This window comes from Neomonachus schauinslandi, chromosome 3, assembly GCF_002201575.2.
Source record: "Neomonachus schauinslandi chromosome 3, ASM220157v2, whole genome shotgun sequence".
In the NCBI taxonomy this organism is placed as follows: domain Eukaryota; kingdom Metazoa; phylum Chordata; class Mammalia; order Carnivora; family Phocidae; genus Neomonachus; species Neomonachus schauinslandi.
In genome coordinates, this window is record NC_058405.1 from 57819376 (window position 1) to 57841633 (window position 22258).

Sequence of the window (22258 nt, forward strand, 5' to 3'; positions counted from 1 at the left end):
GTATTTGCTAAATGCTCCACTATGAATGTTGTATTACTTTTGCAATCTGAAAAAAAATGTAAAAAGTACACAAAGACAAATTGTAGTTGTATAAGCGTATTATTTAAACATGGAGGTTAACCATTAAGTTAAAAGTGGTTAAAAGTGATTCCTTCTGGAAAATGCAGGAAGAGGGAAGGTGAAGGCAAGAGATAGCTTTCCTTCTAAACCTTTCAGACAGTCCAATCTATTATTCTTAAGATCAGACATTATTATGGTAAGCTTTTTCAGTTACTTAAAAAAAAACTAGTGGGAAGACTAATGGGAAAAAAAAACACAAAAAGCAACTTCAATTTATTTCTTCTAAGAATGTCAGTATGGGCCTTTGGGAAACCCACTAGTTGTGATTACTAGTTTCGCTGTATGCAGTCCATCATGTTCATTCTCACTCCAGAGTTCTATTTATGTATAAAATGCAACTGGATTTACAAAAATAATTTCTTACCTACACTGAAGGCATATTTCAATTAAAAAAAAAAGCATACAGAGTACAAACAAAAGTGAGTTTATTTACAAAAATTACAATAATTACAGATAGTACAAATTGAAACAATCTCCCCCCGTTACTGTAACAGAAGCTACCAGCCTTCACTTTCAAATGAGGGCTTTGTTATTTCAAGATATGATACACATTCAGTGATCCACTGCCCTTATTCTAAATAATTCCAGGGGCTGATGAGTGGTATGTACATGGGTCATTTCTCTCAACTTTTATTCCCAGAACTACTGTGTACAAGTTCAACATAACTACACTATAACAGGGTAGAGCAGCACTGAGTAATTTTTTTTTCCCCAACAGTAAATTTTGATTATTCTTTAAATATTCACTTAGTGATTTAGAACTGAAACCATGATTTTTGGCTTTAAAAAGAAAGTCCAGTGATTTTTGATGGGTTGCACAATTCCACTATAGCCAGTATTACCTGGCTATTTTTTACAGGCTTCCAATTGTTTAAGAAACAGAATTCCACAGTATTCTATTCTGTTTGTTTTTTAGAGAGGAAGAGAGGTGGGGGAAGGGGCAGAGGGAGAGAGGGAATATTAAGTGGACTCCACACCCAGCACGGAGCCTGATGAGGGGCTTGATCTCACAACCCTGAAATCGGGACCTGAGCCAAAATCAGTCCAGCACTCAACCGAGCCACCCAAGTGCCCACCCCATAGTATTCAATTCTGTATGAATTTTGTCTTTTATGTTTTTAATCAGAGTCACTACTGCTGCTAGACGAGTCTGTTGACATAACTTCTACATCATCTTCATTTTCTTTATTATGCCCCGGAGGTTCCAACAAAAAGTCATTACTGTGATTTGGTGGTAACATATTCATTGACATGTCATTTGACTGCCATGGATATTGTGGAGCAAGGACATCTGGAGAAAAGAAAGAAACATATGTAACAATACTTCTACCAGTAATCAATTTACTTCTTCATTACTCTTCCCTCATGCACAGAATCTGAACTAAATATTTTTTTTAAGGCCAGGAATCAAAATGTACATTTGGCTAAATTAACAAAGATCAAAGTTATCAAGGAAAAGCATGATGTTTTATTAACTAGAACCTGTGTTTTTTTTTTTAAATCATGCTTCCATCTAAGTAACTTTAGTCAGTTCACCTAATTTTTCTTTTGCAAGACCCTGACAATGACAAATCAAATGTTTCTTATACATATCTATGTAAACTATATGCAGATATATAGTAGGTCATGTATATTATTCTCTCTATATTTTAAATAGCTAACATCTACTACACTAAGTATTACAAGTCTAAACTGCCTCTTAAGCTTTTAAACCACTCTTCTCCCTGGACCCTGAAAATGTTTCTCCTTTGCCAGCAGCCACAATGTTAATCCTTGTCAGTAGAGGGCACTGGAGGGACTCTGTAAGGAGAACAGGACTGAGGGATCCGATGCTTCCCTTCTCTCTCCCGTGGTGCCTGGCTGGCAAGGGGACGTCAAGCGGTGAGCTCAGCCCCTAGCAAGTTACAGTGGCGTCTAAGTATCACCATCACCCTAAAGGTGGCTTCCCAGCAAGGCTCCCTGGAACCCTAGTGGATAATTTCCTGCTTGCCGGCTCCAGCCTGTGAATAACCTCATCTAACTTCTCTGCCATCCCGTGAGCCACAGCTACACCCTCTTGAGGTGCCACGGTATGAACTGAGGATGGGGGTGGGAGAAGCCTCTTCTCAGTGGGTCCCTTCCTTGGGTACTCTGCCTGGTCCTAGTAGTAGCTGCTCCCCACTTCTCTTATTACTGTATTTTTTAAAAACAGTTCTCTTTACCCTTTAGTAGTTAGTATCTTGTTACTAATTAATAATTTTTAAAATTTTCCTTGTTCATATTGCCTCCTGACTGGACTGTGACTGGCATGTAATATGGAATAATCAAAATGAGAAAAATGCAAAGATATCAAGGGAAACTAAGGCACAGTGAGTTCTCAAGTTTGTACTTTCGTTAAAATGATGTTTACAAAGCATTCTTAACACAGGAACATCTTTACAATAAAATGTGAAGCAGAAAAGCATTATCTAGAGCATGTTTTTAACACTGTAAAAAATAAGAGAAAAAATGAAATAGGTGAAATATTAAAAGTGATTGCTCAAAAAAATCAGTTTATACTTTTTAAATGTTCTACCAAATCAAACCAAGTCACCTACAAAAGATAAAAGATGGGGAGCATAAAATAAATCTAAGAATAACACAAAACTATACATAAAATTTAAGGAAGGCTGAAATTCAGAATGAACCAAGTCTCACAAAAGTGCTATTTTATTTAGTTATTGAAAAGCCCATAAAAAGCTATTATTCATTTTGCTATTCAATTTGGGAGTTTTTCAGGAGTAGGTTCACTTTGTATTCTTTCTTATTCAGAATATTTCTTATTCTGATTACACAGTATATTTCACAATTTTAAAAAGCTGTTTAGATTTTAATAAAAGAGAGGCCTAATGCCCAAGGAAAATAACCTATTAACAAATGAGAGAAAAGTCAATTTATTCTAATTTCATGAACTCCAACTAGAACAGTTTTTAAACTAGAGAGCAGGATAATTGGCAGAAAACCCAGCTATTAAAACAAGTTGTGTCTAGAACCCAAACTTGTTCAACAGCCAGATATTCCATCATCATGTCTGCAACACCTTGGTCTGTCTGAGGGAACCATTCTGATTAACATTACCTGGCAATCTGCCTGCTGCAAGTGCATCCCCTGGTAAATGACCGTTAACACCATTAGTGGAAGGATTGTTCATCTGACCCAATAATCCACTTCTCATCTCTAAATCAGTTGGGTATGGTCTCCGTGGGTCCCCTAAAAAAAGACTGCTTTTAACTCAGTCATATGCAAAATAAGCATTAATACGTCTCTGAAGTACTGATTTTCCTTGATTTGCTTTGAAAAACTCAAGACACCCATTTTCAATTTTGGAACAGGAAGGTCATCTTATCAATTGTTATTAAGAGCATAAAATATTAAATTTAAAAATACATGCATTTCTTCTTTGAATCTGTATAGTAATATACTATTATCTATACAAAAAAAAAAAAAGAGGGGCACCTGGGTAGCTCAGTTGTTAAGCGTCTGCCTTCAGCTCAGGTCGTGATCCCAGGGTCCTGGGATCAAACCCCACATCAGGCTCCCTGCTCGGCGGGAAGCCTGCTTCTCCCTCTCCCACTCCCCCTGCTTGTGTTCCCGCTCTCACTGTCTCTCTCTCTGTCAAATAAATAAAATCTTTAAAAAAAAAAAAAAGTCTGCCATTTTAGCAATTGCAGATGACAAATTAAGAAAATTATAATGATCTTCATTCTTCTAACTTACCTGCATTTCCTAGTAAGAAAATAACGATACATACTCTGAGAGAATAAATAGATCATGACACTTTTTTTTTTTTTTTTTTACAAGGCAGAAAGGACTGGAATGCTTATTTGAAGGACAGTCTAAATTGAAACTTTTCCTAACCAACCTCTTTGATCTTATCATTTAAAGACTAATTCCTAGATCTTTCCAGGGGAGGAATATCAGGAGCCAATGTTCATTTCTAACCATGAAAGCACACTATTTAGTTTTGGATGATGAAAACTTGGCAGATTTGGACCAGCTTTTTGGTAATATTTCTTACTCACTCCAGATCACTTACCTCCAAAACTGTAAGTTAACCTTAGTGTTTTTAATATAGTAAAATACCACCATCATGAATTACTGATGTTGAGATACTATCTCCCACTCCTCCCAGAAGACTGCTGCTCGACATTAGGTCCCTGTCTTATAAATGTTTTATGTACTGTCAATATGTTCGTAGTTTGTTAGTCTTTTTTACTGTTTCTAATTACTCCAGCTATATCCAGTCCCATGTGTTTGCTGTTGGGTGCTCAGTGCTTCACCTTTATCACTGAAGAGTTGGGATTGTCTTGATTCCAAGGCCAGAACCCTTGACAAAACCCCAATGGTTCTAAAAAGTGGGCTTCTGGCCAGCCTGGGTGTTACAGGCATATAAATCTATAGCTTTAGAATCATCACATATCAACTTATACTTTTAAACATTAATTTATGATTTTTCTTTAAAAAGGACAGAAACAGGGATGCCTGGGTGGCTCAGCTGGTTAAGCAGCTGCCTTTGGCTCAGGTCATGATCTCAGGGTCCTGGGATTGAGCCCCACATGGGGCTTCTCCCTCTTCTCTCCACTTGTGCTCTCTCTCACTCTCTCTCTAATAAATAATAGCTTAAAAAAAAAAAAAAAAGGACAAAAACACAGTCCGTGTGGCAAAAGCTTTGTAGAAAACCAAACTAATAAAACCCATGGTCCACATTATTACTTATAAGATACTAAAGATATGAAAATATATAGCAGATGTTCCTAAGGATAAATACATTCTATACTTAAAGCATTTTCCTATTTTTAAGTACAGTCACCTAAGAATTTTCAAAACCATATACATTTAATAAAAAGAGAAGTATTTTTACCTGGAACCCAGGTCAGTGGGGCACATACAGCATTACTTGCACTAATCCTATGTGCATACTTAATTATTTCTTCAGAGGAAATGGCACCTGAGAGAGTCAAGAGGAGAGATAACATGTTAGTCTAGTAACTTACAAGTGTATAAACGCATGCCTCATAGTCACACATATTTAATTTTAAATTACCTGAAAATAGGATAATCTGAGTTGCCTACCTTCCCTAATACCTAATAATATGTATATTGTTAAACTTAAATCATATAGATTTCCCAACTAAAGAACAAGACATCTAGAAAAAACAGCTAACAAAGTATCAAATTTGGGACATTAGCATGACTAAGTTCACTAATCTCAATTATTAACTACCATTAAATATTCTTACTGTTCTCAAAGCAACAATGAATACAAATAAAGTAGAGGAAGGAGTGTTTTGTTTTCCAGTGACATCTAAACTATTAAATTAGAGCAGCAGTTCACACTATACCACTCAATTGTTGGCTTGATGTGACCCTATGATTATAAGTAGACCTAAGTAGAAACATGTCCACAATATATTCATTAGATTAAAAAAAGTAAGCTGCTAAATAATATGTGTAGCATGACCTGATTTTTGTTTTAGAATATACGTACACATATGTATCTGTACTGTTATTATAGGTGTATTAAACATCTAAAAAAATGAACACACACCAAACATTAACAGTAGTTATCTGAAACAGAAAAAGAAGAAGAAAGACAACTTTGAGGTGATTAAAGGTAAATCATCTACAAATCAAAAGCAAGTAACCAAAGTTTTAATTCTAACTTTTAATACCTAAACTAAAAAATCCAAAATGGAAGTTTTTTAAAGAGAGAAGCGGGACAGGAAAAGAAGGCATGTTAGGGATCTGCACCATTAAATGTGCACATATCCCAAAGCCACATCTAGTTTGGACTTCAGGACACTCCAGTCCCACTCCAGTTGCCCACTGTACATTCTCTTTCACTCTCTGTCCTGTCTTTTAAGATCCAACTCACATCCCACTTGCTTCCAGCTCACAGTTCTCTTCCCTTCTTATAAACTCATTGTCTTTACTGCATATTCAGATACACAGCCATAACTTGCCTTATATTGCTTCTTAGAACCTGAAAAAGGTGTGATACCTCCCCAATGATACACAGCACAGTGCTAGCACCTGGCAGACACTTTACGATAAAAATTTAATGGAATCACTTCAATAGCAGCAAATGATTACCAATAATACTCTCATCCATTTCTCGAACCCAAAACTTGGGATTTTTCAGAAAGTCATTCAGTATTCCCACAATACTTACCTTTTCTTGCTTTTTCTATTGATTTGAGTTTTTCTTTTGCTTGGTAAACAGCTGTTGCCTAATTTGAATATTAAAAAAAGAAATACAGTTTATTCTTAACTATATCAAGCAGAATTTTTGGCTTAATTCACAAAATCATTCATCCTATAGGAACAATATGCAAAAGCTGGAAATCCCCACAATTTATTTGTAATGTTTTGAAATACCATTTGGGAATCATTTATTTCAGTTGGTTAAGGAAAGTAATAATATATATTCATGAATCAGTCTTCATTTACAAATTAATTGTTAGAAACAAAATGTAAATTGGATTGTTTACTTTTTTTTTAAAGATTTTATTTTTGAGAGACAGAGAGAGAGAGAGAGAGAGAGAGCCTATGAGTGGGGGGAGGGGCAGAGGGAGAAGCAGACTCCCCGGTGAGCAGGGAGCCTGATGCGGGACTCAATCCCAGGACCCTGGAATCATGACCTGAGCTGAAGGCAGACACTTAACCGACTGAGCCACCCAGGTGCCCCTAACATTTTTTTCTTTATGCCTTCTATCGGAAATGCATAAGAGATTCACACCACATACCACTCCCAAAGCATCCTATTCTTGCATTTAGTTCAAGGACAAAATACCAAAATATTTTTTTTCTAGTTTACAAGACACATTCCCGGATTGATAGTCTTACTCATTTATACATTACCATTGCCTCCATACTTAATGACTCCTATAATGAAAACACCCACCAACACCCCCAAAACCCCCTGAAAGGTACATTAAAGGGTAAAATGAAGTTAAGCTAGTATATGCATCCTCAACTATAACACAGTGGTTAAGAGTATGGAGTCAGAGAGAACTAGGTTTAAGTTCCATCTCTCTACTTTTCACTCTTCCTGGGCAAGGTAGTTATTAATTTAAAATCTCGGTTTCTTCATCTGTAAAATGCAATAATGGTACTAACCTAGCATAATTGTTATGAAGACTGAGATAATACATGTAAGCTGCAAACAAGCACAAGGCCTGATGCATAAGTGTTCAGTAAATGTTAGTTGCTATTACCTAAATCATAAAATTCAGTCTTTTTACGGTCCTTGTGTTAACTGTCTTTAACTCAATAATTACATTTTTGGAAATCAAATCTAAAGAATATAATCTGAAACGCAGAAGATAAAAAAGACCCTTCTGCAATGATATTCATCAAAGCATTATTTATAACAAAGTTGCAAAGCTAAGCAAAGAGGATACAATATATGAAAAATGCTTAAATTTTAATAAAGAGTAATAGAAAGCCTGTTAGTAACTAAGCCTACTAATTATGAGATAAAAAATGAAAACCTCTGAAAAAAAAAAATCACTTGTTGTACACCTGAAACTAACGTAACATTATGTGTCAACTAGACTTCAATTTATTTTTTTTTAATTTTTTTTTAAAGGTTTTATTTATTTATCTGAGAGAGAGAATGGGAGACAGAGAGCATGAGAGGGGGAGGGTCAGAGGGACAAGCAGACTCCCCGCCGAGCAGGGAGCCTGATGCGGGACCCGATCCCGGGACTCCAGAATCATGACCTGAGCCAAAGGCAGTTACTTAACCAACTGAGCTACCCAGGTGCCCCAACTAGACTTCAATTTAAAAATCAATTATAGGGCACCTGGGTGGCTCAGTTGGTTAAGCGACTGCCTTCGGCTCAGGTCATGATCTTGGAGTCCCTGGATCGAGTCCCGCATCAGGCTCCCTGCTCGGCGGGGAGTCTGCTTTGCCCTCTGACCCTATCCCCTCTCATGTGTTCTCTCTCATTCTCTCTCAAATAAATAAATAAAATCTTTTAAAAAATAAATAAATAAAAAATAAAAATCAATTATAAACCTACTGGAAAATTAAAAAAAAAATACATCTAAGACTGAAATGAAATGCACAAAACTACGAATAAGGGCAATCTGAACAGAGGTACTAACACAATCTTTTCCTCTTCTTTCTACTTTTCTGTATTTTCTGAATATCTTCGGTAAGTATTACTTTCTTAATGGAAAATAGATTTCTTTACATATTTTTTTTTTTTTTTAAGATTTTATTTATTCATTTGACAGAGAGAGACACAGCGAGAAAGGGAACACCAGCAGGGGGAGTGGGAGAGGGAGAAGCAGGCTTCCCACCGAGCAGGAAGCCCGATGCGGAACTCGATCCCGGGACTCCAGGATCATGACCTGAGCCGAAGGCAGCCGCTTAACCGACTGAGCCACCCAGGCGCCCCTACGTATTTTTTTTTAAAAAAGCATTTACTTGGGGTCATTTCTTCAGCAGGAGTGGTTAATTTACCCTGAACAACTCAGGTTTCTATTTATTGGAGCCCATTTTGACACATTTTGAAGATTCAACAGGGATAAAGTTTCCAATGTCTGGTCCATATGAGAATCAAACGCAGCTGTTTCTGTAATACCACCATATAACAATTACATTAGTTAGTATTTGGTAAAATAACTGGGCAAATAATAGCAAAGAAATTGCTTTTTTGAAACAGTAGCCAAGAACAAGAAGAACAAAAAACTAGAGTCCTTGACATATGCCCAAATCCCACCTAGTTTAGAATGGAAGACTAAATAAGTTAATGTAAATTTTAATCAATTTTTAAAATTGATACATACTTCTACTGATTTCAAAATATTTTTAAAAGCTGAGGTAAAGATTTAGACTACTAACAACTGAAAACTTCTAAAAGGACAGGATAAAAGTATGACTTCCCAGTTCTATTAATTCAATCCTGTGAAATCTTTAAATAATGAAAATATGGTTCAAAAATAATACAGACTATCTAAAAACATTAAGTAAAATAGGGAACGACAATGGCCTTTCATTTAACCAAACTGACAAGTTGTCGCTTTTAGACTTGGAAAGTCAAGTTTTCTGCCACTTCAAAATACTTTCAGATTTCTTTTTCAGAAATAGATTAATATCCTTTTTTACCTTATCTTCTATCAACTTACCAGTATTTGTTCTGCTTCCTTTAGCTGTTTTTGTAGTTGCTGAATATCACTGTCTCTCTTCTCCACTTCCTTTTCTAAAACTTGCATTTCATGATGGATTTTTCCCTGATTCAGTGCCAATTTCATCAGTTCTTGAAATTCCCCATCTCTGTGAATTAACAACTCCAGGACCTGTCAGATAACAGTTGATTAAAGCAGACAGCAGAATAATGAAAAGTGACATTCCAATGAAGCAAAGAATCCACATGTGAATTCGCTAGGCTGTAAAATTTTAATACCTTCAAAGTATTATTCTAATCAATGTTAAGAATAAAAATAACCCATGATTATTTTGGAAAACAGATTAATATCAAGACTTTCTACTTTTTCTAATTATATGCTATTCTTTCATACAAACAAGTCTTCAGAACTGCCAATATGCCAAAATGAGGTTTATTCATTTCCCAGGTAAGATAAAATTTTAAAGTTTTTCCTTAAAAATATAATGTAATGGAGGTTCCCCCAAAATCTTGTATTTGAGATGATTTTAGTTAACACCAAGAACTTTAAAAAATTTCTACAAAATAAAGTCTGATTAAAAAATGGGCAAAGAAACTGAATAGACATTTTTCCAAAGACATACAAATGACCAAAGGTACATGAAAAGGTGCTCAACATCACTAATCATCAAAACCACAATTGGATATCACTTCACACCAGTTACTAAGGCTATAATCAAAAAAACAAGACGTAAGAAGATGGCAAAGATGTGGAGAAAAGAGAACCCTTGTGCACTGATGGTGGGAATGTTAACTGGTGCAACCACTATGGAAAAACAGTATTGAAATTACTTAGAAAGTTAAAAACAGAACTACCATATGATCCAGCAATTCCACTTCTGGGTACTTATCAGAAGGAAATGAAATTATTATCTCAAAAAGATATGGGCACCCACACATTCACTGCATTATTTACAATAGCCAGGACATGAATGCAAACTAACCGTCCATCAATATATGAATGGATAAAGAAAATGTGCTATGTATTTTTTTTCAGTTTTTATTTACATTCCAGTTAGTAATAATACAGTGTAATATTAGTTTCAGGGGTACAATGCAGTGATTCCACACTTCCACATACTACCCAGTGCTCATCAGAGTGCATTCCTTAATCCCCATCACCTATTTCACCTATCCCCCCTACCCACTTCCCATCTGGTAACCATCACTTTGTTCTCTACAGTTAAGAGTCTGTTTCTTGGTTTCCCTCTCCTTTTTCCCCGCTACGATCATTTGTTTTGTTTTTTAAATTCCACATATGAGGGACGCCTGGGTGGCTCCTCAGTCGGTTAAGTGTCTGCCTTCAGCTCAGGTCATGATTCCAGGATCCTGGGATCGAGTCCCACATCGGGCTCCTTACTCAGTGGGGGAGCCTACTTCTCTGCCTGCTGCTACCCCTGCTTGCACGCTCACTGACAAATAAATAATACCTTTTAAAAAAATTCCACATACAGCAAAATCATATGGTATTTGTCTTTCTCTGACTGCCTTATTTCACTCAGCATAATACTCTCTAGCTCCATCCAAGTTGCTGCAAATGGCAAGATTTCATTCTTTTTTATGGCTGAGTAATATTCCATTGTGTGTGTGCGCGCGCGTGTGTGTGTGTGTGTATATACCACCTCTTTATCCATTCATCAGTTGATGAACATTTGGGCTTTTTCCATAATTTGGCTATCGCTGATAATGCTGCTATAAATACTGGGTACCTATATCTCTTCGAATTAGTAGAAAATGTGGAATGTATATACACAGAGAGAAATATTATTCAGCCATAAAAAAGAATGAAATCTTGCCATTTGTGATAACATGGGTGGACCCTGAGGACATTATATTAAGTGAAATAAATCAGACAAAGACAAATACTGCATGATCTCACTTGCACGTGGAATCTAAAAAAGCCAAATTCATAGAAAAAGAAATCAGACTGGTGGTTGCCAGGGAGGGGGGGGGGAAAAATGGGTGAAGATGATCAAAAGGTACAAACTTCCAGTTATAAGATCAGTAAGTTCTGGGGATATAATGTACAGAAACTGTGACAACAGTGAACAATACTGCATTGTATACTTGAAAGCCGCTAAGCTTAGCAACTTTAAAAAAGTTATTAAAAAATGTACAGAGAAAAAATGGAATAGAAATTTTCCAAAGACACCCAAATCACCAATAGGTACATAAAAAGGTGCCATGGTTTCCTGTCATCTTCTTAAAAGTTCTTATCACAAGAAAAAAAAAAAACCTGTAACTATGTGAGGTGATGTATGTTAACTAAACTTATTGTGATAATCATTTCACAATATATATATCAAATCATCATGCTGTATGTCTTAAACTAATGCAATGTTATATTTCTACTATATCTCAATTAAACTGGAAAATTAAAATAAAAAACCCCAAAGCGCTAAACAGGATACAAAGACATTATGACAAAATGCACAATTTTTTTTTTTTTTTTTTTTTAAAGATTTTTTATTTATTTATTTGAGACAGAGAGAATGAGAGACAGAGAGCATGAGAGGGAGGAGGGTCAGAGGGAGAAGCAGACCCCCCGCCGAGCAGGGAGCCCGATGCGGGACTCGATCCCGGGACTCCAGGATCATGACCTGAGCCGAAGGCAGTCGCCCAACCAACTGAGCCACCCAGGCGCCCAAAATGCACAATTTTTTTAAAGTTACAAAATTGTATATAATCAACTATGATAGCAAATAAATGAGCAAAGTATTAAACTATAATGTAAGGAAACTTGACAATATAATTATAGTAAATGCTTCATAATGGCTATCTCAGAGTTGAACTGATCTCAGAAATACTTTTATGGTAAATGTATGATGCTTAAAAAACTGGGGTGCCTGGGTGGCTCAGTCGTTAAGCGTCTGCCTTTGGCTCAGGTCATGATCCCAGGGTCCTGGGATCGAGCCCCGCATCGGGCTCCCTGCTCTGCGGGAGGCCTGCTTCTCCCTCTTCCACTCCCCCTGCTTGTGTTCCCTCTCTCGCTATCTCTCTCTCTGTCAAATAAATAAATAAAATCTTAAAAAAAAAAAAAAAAAAAACTTTTACAGTTACACATTTGTGCTATTATGTTCAAGAAAATATATGACTCATATTAAACCTGTGACGTCATGCACAGTATTGCTTTATGATGAAGATGGTTTAAAAAAGAGCAATTTCCAGAAATAGTAAATAAATTTTCAAATGGGCACATCCCACTAATATTTAATAGTTTCAATGAAAATTATACAGGAATTCACAGTACTAAGTATAAGGTTTAATTCTGTCCTGCGGTGGTGATGATAAGAACTATTAATAAGCTCTTCCTATGTGTACTTAACATGCACTATCATAAATCCTCATAACAACCTTATGTGATAAGGCACTGTTATTTTTTAAGGACAGAACTGCTAGTCCTTACAAAGTATAAGAAAGGTTAGTGCTGATTGGGCAGGTCTTAGTTATGACCTACTGAATAATCTGTACCTCTGGCAAGCTTATAATAAGTGCCTAGGAAGTAAAGTCAAAACTTGTATTTCATTTTGCTCATTTTGTAATAAATCCTTATTTAATTTCACAGGTATTCATCAATAAAGTATCTGAGACTGGCATTCCTCTATTAACATATTTCTCTATAAGCTTTTTCTAAAAACTAAACAACATACAAAAAATAACTTCAATATCCCTAAAATTACCAACTTTTACTACTTGTAGCTTTATCTAATCCCTCCTCTCCACCTGAGGGGATTAATCTTTGAAGAAAAAAGTTTTATGATACTTCTCTATTGACAATCAAATTTCTCTGCCCTTAAAACATATCATAAGATAAAATTAAGATAATGATGGGGCACAGAGCTATCTCATATCATTAAAAAGGTTAATCCTTCCCAGCTGTTTTAATTTTTTAAAAAATTATGGTAAAAAAACACGTCAAATGACATTTACCCTCTTAATAAGTTTTTGGATCAGAAAAAAAATTTGCGTACTGTAGAAAATTACAAAGCACAGAAAGGAATAAAGAAAATAAAAACTTGTAAACTTAACATCCACAAAATAACTTCTATTAACAGTTGCATGCTCTTTTATTTCTGTTCATTTTCAAGTTGCATTAAGGGAACCAAGCCTATAATAAAAGGTTACCTTATGAGAGCATTAATTTTTTTTCTTTCAAGTATTGTTTTAATCTCCATTCAACAAGCTTTGTTGGTTAATTCAAAAGACAAAAATGAATAAACTAGAACTATAAGAGAAAATAATACTGCTAAACCCTTAAGCAGCTATTTTCTTTTTAAGCAGTGTTACCTAATGTAAGTTATTCAAAGAAAATACCAATTTAAAAGCTGTCATTAATTTAACAGAATCCAATCTTCCTGTTCTCACACAAAGTAAGTGTAAATAGGGAAATTGCAGAAATTATGGGGATTTCTTGTTTGTAGTTTAAAAAGAAGCCACTTACCTGGTTTTCCTCATCAGGTGGCAACAACTTTTGGTTTCTTGAAATTGCCAACATTTCTATAAGTTCTCTAAAAAAGAAAAACCAAAAACCAAAACATCTTTGCAAAATAAATACAATAGAAACTATCAACAGATCTCTACCTGACTGACTTGCTGGATTCATGGTACCCACAGCATGCTGAGTATTCACAGCCCCTGCCCCACAGTGACTGTGCACTTGGGCTCTCACCAGCAAGACTCAGTTGTGTTTGTTACCAGACCCATTTATGCAAGTTTTACTTACTACTGTAATTACATAAATATCCAGTACATAAATACCAATGAAATATGACTGTCAACAGAAAAGAGTTGTTTCCATAAAACACCCACTTACACTGGGTGGAGTCAGGGAAGGCTTCTCTAAGAAAAGCCAGCCATGAAGAAGAATGCTTGTAACTACATAGCTAGTTCAGGGGCCCGAAGATGGGTTTGAGGAAGTGTGGCCAGAATACAGTAGTAGGTACTGGGGAGCAGGATACAAAATGAGGACATGGGTAGTTAGGGAAGGGGCCAGATCATGTTAGGGCCTTGCAGGTCACGGGAAAGGACCAGTATTTCATTCCAGGTACAATGAGAAGTGACCAGATCTTTTTAAACAGGGAGATGACATGAACTGATTTATGTTTTTAAGCAACCTGCTAAGCTATCTGGAGAACGGATTTTAAGAGGGCTAGAATGGAAATCAAGTTAAGTGGCTTCTGTAGTGTTCCAGGCAAAAGATGATATTGGCTTTGACTAGATCCTAGCCACTAGGATTTAGTAATGGAAACAGGTGAAACATGTACAGACTCAGAATATATTTTGGAGGTAGAGCTGACAGGACTTGCTGATGGATTAAACAGACATTTTACGAAAACAGCGTGTTATATTAACCTTTTTCTTTACCCCATAGATGAGATATAAACAGTTGAGAACCTCTGGTCTACATAAAGGCTAGTTTCAGGGGTGGGGGTGGTGGGGATGGGAGGTACAGTGGGAGATGTGGAATGAGCCTTTTTCTGCCTTTCTTGCAAATCTGGGACGAGAAATCCACAGAAAACCTTAAAAGAGCTTGCCTTAGACACAGAGTACAGTGGGAAGGAAAAAGCTGTAAGACTTAGTGCTGTTCAGTAGCAGTCTAGAACAAAGTGAAAACTTCTGTCCTCCCCAATGGTAAAAAGAGGCTGAAGGAACCCCTGAGCCCACTCACTGGTTACAGGTGTGGGAGATAGAGCCCTGTCCCGCTACAGAAGAAGCTGTACTCCTGGCATATCAAATTAGAATCCATCCACAATTCCCCACAGAAATATAATTTACATGGGGGTTAAAATCGCATATTATTAATGGTACTACACTTCAGGTAAATTATAGATAAACAGATTAACAGCTGGTGTGGAAACCTCAAGACTCCTATCAACATGGTATCTGGAGGACAATTGAGTTCTGAGTCACAAACATGTTAAGAAAAACTTGTAGACTATAATTTGTGTTTCTATTTTTAAAATTCCTCCAAAGACTACCTCATTCTTTCACATTTTACAAAGTAACAAATATACTGATTCTTCCTCTCCTCCTGCCCCTCCCCTGCTCATGCTCTTGCACTCTCAAATAAAAAAATACAATAAAATAAGTTCCTCCAAAGACTACCTCATTCTATCACATTTTACAAAATAAATATACTGAAAAGCTATATAACCAGGTAACAGTAGAAAATATATCCTAAATTTCAAACCCACTATTTTCTAAAGTCAAGAGGTTACATTAGTTTTTCTTTCCAATTTTTCATAAAAAATGCAAACGAGAAAAATTTCATTAAGAGGATAATGACGAATTTCACAGATCACAGAAGCAGTATATGCAGCTCTATCTGATTGCTAACATAATGGGATTTTTTTCTGAAAGCCAGTCACACTGGCATAGCCTCATTCTGTGAAGTCTCAGTAAGTCTTAGGTGGCCAAGCACAAAGTGACATCTTTTCCACTACCACCACCAACCATCTCCAGGGTCACAAAAGAGGTAAATTTTCACTCACTTACTGTCACCCAGTCTTTCTTTAGAGATGAACAATAACATGACAGATTAAGTCAGGAGAAAATCAGAGGAAAAGAAAAACAAACTTTTAAAGTAATGCTTATTACCAGGCTGCAAGGACCCCAAGAAAGAAGAAGCTTATCTCCAATTTGTCAATAGATTAGTAAGGACTGCAAATCAATGAGAAATCAAAGTGTTTTTAGCATTCCTGGGGAAAGGGCAATAGAACTACAGCTTCTTTTAGAGAAAGCAAAAGAGAACTCAGCACATCAACTAATCATGCACAGCTACAAAGCTCAAGTGGGGAAGTTTCAGAAACAGATTCTTGATACATTTCATCAAACAGAAAATGCTATACTCAGGAATTAAGGAAACAATCAAAGAGGGAGAAAGATAAACTGGTCAATTTACAAGACAATTTCAATTTGGTCTCAAATTAACACAACTGATAAATTATTTAATTATGCTATCTCAAGCAAAGAGTACATGACTATCATGTATATGCACTTGGGCAGGTACCAACAGCAGCAGGAAAACACACCTCGGATACACAGAGCTATAGCCAAATAATCCAGAGGCAAGATCTTAAGGTTGACTACCGAGTTGTCCAATGTCAGAAGAAATTTTCAAAGACCATTACCCTGTATGCATAGGTTCAAAAAAACAGTCTCCGAACTTGGTGAGTATGAAATACATACCAGGGTCACAAAACAGACAAATTATGTTACAGCAAGTAAACTCAGAGAAGAAACGAATTTACTGGGCTCCAGAGTAAAAGGTTGAGAAGTAATAGTTCATTAAATATACTAAGGCAAAGATTTGACATTCAAAGACCAAGATTCACCCAGAACAAAAGGCAGCAGACACTACTTCCCAAAGGGGGTGTCACTTCTTCAGAAATAAACATATTTACAGAAAAGTGGCAGACTAAGCTAGACATTTGGACTTTATCTCACTGGGCAGCGGGAACCTACCAAATATTTTAAAGCAGAAAAGTGATACGAGAAGTCTTTTAAAAAGATAGCCCTGCTCTTGGGCAATATAGAAAGTGCAGAAGCATAAAGACAAGTCGGGAGGCTGCATCAAAAGATAGGACGGTGGGGATGGGAACAAGAGGTCAAATCTGAGCAACATTTTAGGAGGAAGAAGCAAAACAATTTCAACATCCAAGTGAATGTGAGAGAGTTAAAGAAGGCTTCAACTTGACAAACTACCATGAACGATGGCAGAGTTAAGAGGAATGACATCCCATTTCTTCTACCTCTTCCATACTCGCTGCACTCCAGCCATCCCAAACTCGGAACTGCACCAAGTCGCGCGTGCTCATGCCTCCCGGCGTTTGCACCTGCTATTCCAGATACCTGCCGCCTACAGAGTGCGGTGAACTCATTCTTCCCATGCAGTCCTTTCTCCAGGAAGCCTGCCCTGACTACAACTGAGACAGGCACCTATAGTCCGCAAGTTCCAGTAACCCGGGGCGCACGTCTCTGATTAAAAACGCACCATAGTGTCTGTTTACGTCTGTCTCTGCCCCTTGACACTGGGCTGCTCTATGTCCGCATCTAGTCTCCCCCTCACTACTGTCTCCCAGCGTCTGGGACCCGGGGGGGGGGGGGGGGTCCTTAAACATCTGTCGAGAGTTCGTGGACGAAGGTATTCACACCTGGCGACCTCTAAGGTCCGCTACGATTCTGACAGTGTCGGGGTTCCAGGGTCACTGTCATTACTAAAATGTCCTCTAAGGGGGGGAAATGCCATCTCGGAGTCCCGGAGGGTTGCGGACGTCAAGTCCACCATACTCGTGCACCGTCTTTGGGGGCGCGGCCTCCCCCGAGGAGCCCCAGGAACGAGCACCCAGGCAGGCGCGGCCGATCCACAGTCAGTCCTGCCGGCCCAGCCCAGTCAGGTCCTCAGACTGACGGCATTACCTCGACAAAACTTCCAGATCTTCCAGCGCAGACAGCAGCCGCTCTCGCGTGCTGTTACCGCCGGCCGCTCCAGAGCCGCCTCCCGGCCGCTCCTTCTCCTTCTCTCCACTCGAAGACGCCGCCATCCTCCCCACAGGCCCGCAGCCGGAGACTGCGCAGCTGAGCGCCGGCGAGGAGAGGCGGGCTCCGGAAGCGGAAGCAAGGGTCACCGAGGCGGGGGAGGGAAAGAGGCCAAGGCCACAGCGCCCCTATGCGCCTGGAGATGCACTGCGGGCGGCGGCGCCATCTGATGGGCCCGCGAGGGGTTCTCAGGTCCAACCCAGGGAGGAGAGCCAGAGAACAGGCAGGCACAACGCGTTCGGGTTGTCCTGCGCCTTATGGTTTTCAAGTAGGAATGGGAGGCTCAACAGATTTTAAGCATTTGAGGAAATTGCGTAATGACCTACGTCTTGTACAGTTTCTTTGTGAAATGGGCTGGTGTCAGCATTAACCTAGCTTTAGTCTGCATCCCTATAATGCTAAACCCACCTTCCTGTTTGGCCTCTCTTAGCGGTTGTAAGCACATTGGGACAGGGACCATAATCTGTCTTTTTTTCTTTATTGTAATAAAATATACATGCCATAAAATTGACCCTGCTAATCATATTTAAGTGTACAATTCAGTGGCATTAAGCACATTCATGTGATTATGCTATCACCACCACCCATAACCTCACCATCCATAGCCTCTTTCCCTCTTGCAAAACTGTAACTCTGTGCCCATTAAATAACAACTCCCCATTTCTTCCTACCCCAGCCCCTGACAGCCACCGTTCTACTTTCTCTCTCTATGAGTCTGACTACTCTAGGGACCCCAAATAAAAGAAATGATACAGTATTTGTCTTTTGGGGATTGCCTTATTTCACTTAGCATAATGTCTTCCACTTTCATCCCTGTTTTAACATGTGTCAGAATTTTCTTCTTTTTCAAGGCTGAATAATATTCCATTATATATAGATATCACATTTTGCTTATCCATTCATCCGTTCAGACACTTGGGTTACTTCCATATTTTCATAACCATCTTTATAATCGTATATCTCCCAACAAAGTGTTTTGCTCTTTGATCAAGATGAATGTTGAAGTGAATGAATCAATATGGCACGTAAGTGGTGGTTTATGAAAACAGTTTAAATAATCGATATAACACAGATCCTAAAGTAAAGCCAAAACTCCACCTTAACCCACTTTTCCTGGAGAGAGCAATGTAGTCGGAGACTTTCCTTGCCAGGAAAACCCAAAGTTGCAACAGTATGGGGAATGCGGTTTCTGTATCAGGCCAGGTTGTAATTTTAAAAGATGAGATGGAGAGATGTCACCTACATACAGAACAGCTAGGAGTGAGGCAGGAGTACCTCTCTCCATCATTCCATCATCCTGTCCTCTGGCCGTTCTTTTGGAGGTGCTGAGCCTGCTTCCTGCTGGGCACCCAGACTTGAGGATTTTCTCGAGGACTCATGCTATAAAAAAAAGCCATTCATAGCAACTGCCATATAATCCAGAATGCTGATTCATTCACTTACAAGGAAAAGTAATAATGCCAACGACAATTTTACTTACAGACAAACTTAGCATAGGGATGTTTGTATCAAAGGATTGGAATATTTATGTTCACAGGTCAGGATACTTCTTCCCCAGACAGTGCAAGAGAAGTGAGGACACCTTTTCTTTTCCAACCATCCCCCACTTCAGCTCTTTGCTAACCCCTTCTCTGAATAGAGTCAATTGTCAGACAACAGACTATATTAGATTTAAGCTTCCTAATGATACTTGTATTCTAAACATGCCTCCCAGTAGCTCTGGTCAATAATTTCTTATGTTAAGTTTCAGAGGGGCTAAACTCCTGCAGTCTGTGTTGATTTTGTTTACTCAGTTCTCACAGGTTCATCTTGGGCCATGATTATTTTGGGGGGGAGGGGAGAGATCCTATTAGTGTAGCTTCCACATAAAAATTCTGGGAAGACTCTCATCAGTTAAAAAGGACCAATTATAGGTCCTACTTTACAGGCATGGAGGGTCAGTAGATGGACAGCATATGTGTGTTGTGAACTCCAGACCTCCTCAGATTTACTACAAAATCATATCCACATTGAACCTTGTCCACAGACTGAAAAGTAATAGCATTTTCTACAGGTATACTCTTCTGCAAACTGCAGATTCTGGTGTGATAAAGAAAATATGAATTATTTTTTATATATTATAATTAATATGAGTATCATATATTTTAAGAGTATCTAGATAACTAATTCATGGTAATTCTGAACGTAGTTTCTCAATCTATAGATTCAAAGGGTAAATACTACCTTCTTGTGAAATGTTACGTATTTAACATGGCAGGCACTGGTCTGAGCACTTAAAAAAATGAACTCAATTAATTTTCACAACACCTCCTAGAGGTAAATACTGTCATTATCCCTAAATTACAGATATTGAAGCTGAGGAGGCAGAGAAATTCAGAGACTTGCCCCAAATCATACAGCTAATAAGTGGCAAAGGTGGGACCTGAACACAGAGTCTGGCTCCAAGGTCTATGCTCTCAGCCGCTGGTTATCTTGTCTCTCTTTTAATTTTTTTTTTTTACAAACTTTATTTAACACTTCATGAAGTGGACAGCCTTCTTTTGGAGAATTGCCTGTCTCTCTTTTTAAAGAAAGAGGTGTCCTTATGCATTGAAAAAGAATTGGGAACCTCTGGTCTAAAATGCAAGCCCTTGTGAATGCACAGTTTGGGATTTTGAGTAAAAAGCAGCTACAAACTTTTGGTGTGGACGTTTGGGTATGAAGCAGGAAATTCAACTGACCTGTCCCTAAGAGTCAGCAAAATACAGTGGCTACATATATTATGTGTATTTTCTTAAATTATTTTTTTATTTTTATCAAGCAATATATGTAAAGGTCAGAAAGTCAAATACTGCTCAGAAGCTACCAAAACCCAAAAACCTCTCAGTCATACCTCCTCAGCCCCCGTATCCTGTGACATCCTGCTCTCCCTAGTGGCAACTACTCTGGACATTCTTAACTGTTTCTTCTATGCTTTGTTTCCCTATTTTAAAGTAATTTGCATATATTCTATATCTTTATTCAGCTCTTTTAGAAATTTCTTTCCTGTTATGTTGAATAAGGATTTCATATCTCTTTCATGCCCCTTGCCCCTCTTCTTCTGTCCTCTCAATAGATAGAATCCAATTTTTTGTTAAATCAATAGTCAGTTCTTTCCTTGCTACACTATTATTTACATATAATTATGTAATTATCATTTATTTGAGATGCCTAACAGATATTCCTGTAGAGATTTTGAAAAATAAAATGGAAAAGAACAGAAAATGTCTTGGACATCAAAGCACATTGCACTACTTTGTGCAAACTTTTTAGTTACATATTTATGTATGTGTGTACTGGGTCAGATATAAAGTATATATTTTTACTGTGGATTGAAAAAGTTTGCAAGCACTGGGGACTAAGGAGGACACCAACCCTACCTCTTAGAAAAACAGCTCCTTCCACCTGAAGGGCCCCAAAGGGAGGATCTGTGTAACTTTTGTATTCTGGGGGCAGAAAGGTGAAGCAAACGTGCATTGCATAGATGGACAGTGTTATAGGCTAAATTTTGTGCCCTCAAAATTCATATAATGAAGCCCTCACACCCCAGTATCTCAGAATATAACTATATTTGGAGATAGGGCCTTCAAGGTGATTAAGTTAAAATGAGGCTGTTAGGGTGGCCCTTCGTCTAATCTGATTGGTATTTTTACAGAAATATGTGAAGACAGCCAGAAGGTGACCTTCTGCAAGCCAATGAGACAAACCTCAGAAGAAACCAAACCAAACTTTGATCTTGGACTTCTCGCCTCCAGAACTGTGAGAAAATACATGTCTGTTGTTTAAGTCAGTCTGTGGTATCTTGTTATAAGAACCTTGGCAAACTAACACAGAGAGGTTGCAAGTCAACGGACACCTGGAGATTTCCAAACACTGCCTTGCTTATGCCTTTGACTTCCCTGAACTTCTCTTGATTTGTCCTCCTCCCCTGGCAAGACCACACATTGAGCCAAACGAGCTGCAAATGGCTATACATGAGACTGGGCATCCTTGTTCAGACCCTCTCCGCTGTCCTCAACACAGTTTCCCACCATTCCCTCTTTCTCCAAACCTCCAACACCTCCTTCCCCTGATTCCCACTCTCAGCTTAGGACCTTGCTTTCTAATTCACTGAGAAAGAGGAGAAACCTGAACGTCCACACACTGTGGCCACCCCAAGGGCCACCAGCATTGTGCACCTGTGCCCTGCAGATGGGCTGGCTACTGCCCGTGCCCTTTCCCTGCTCCAAGCCAGAGAACATTCTCTCTCTGTAGCTCTGTCTCTCTGAAGGCATGCACCAGTGGTCGGTCCACCCACCTTCCAACTGTCAGTGCTTCATCCTGTACTTATCATTCCCATCACCATATCTGCTGCTATCTTCCTACTTTTAGAACATGCTTATCCCACT

The 22258-nt window shown here is 38.2% G+C and overlaps 1 protein-coding gene across 1 annotated transcript; it reads right to left on the reverse strand.

The window, feature by feature from the left end:
• Window positions 1-528: 528 nt before the first annotated feature.
• On the reverse strand, window positions 529-17901 carry MED4 (mediator complex subunit 4). Its single transcript, XM_021689438.1, has 7 exons — window positions 17733-17901; window positions 13756-13822; window positions 9277-9447; window positions 6311-6368; window positions 5000-5086; window positions 3217-3348; window positions 529-1411 (listed from the first exon to the last, which is right to left on the reverse strand). The coding sequence occupies exons 1-7, from the start codon at window positions 17855-17857 to the stop codon at window positions 1239-1241; spliced, it is 813 nt and encodes a 270-aa protein (XP_021545113.1). The 5' UTR covers window positions 17858-17901; the 3' UTR covers window positions 529-1238.
• Between the last annotated feature and the right edge of the window lie 4357 nt (window positions 17902-22258).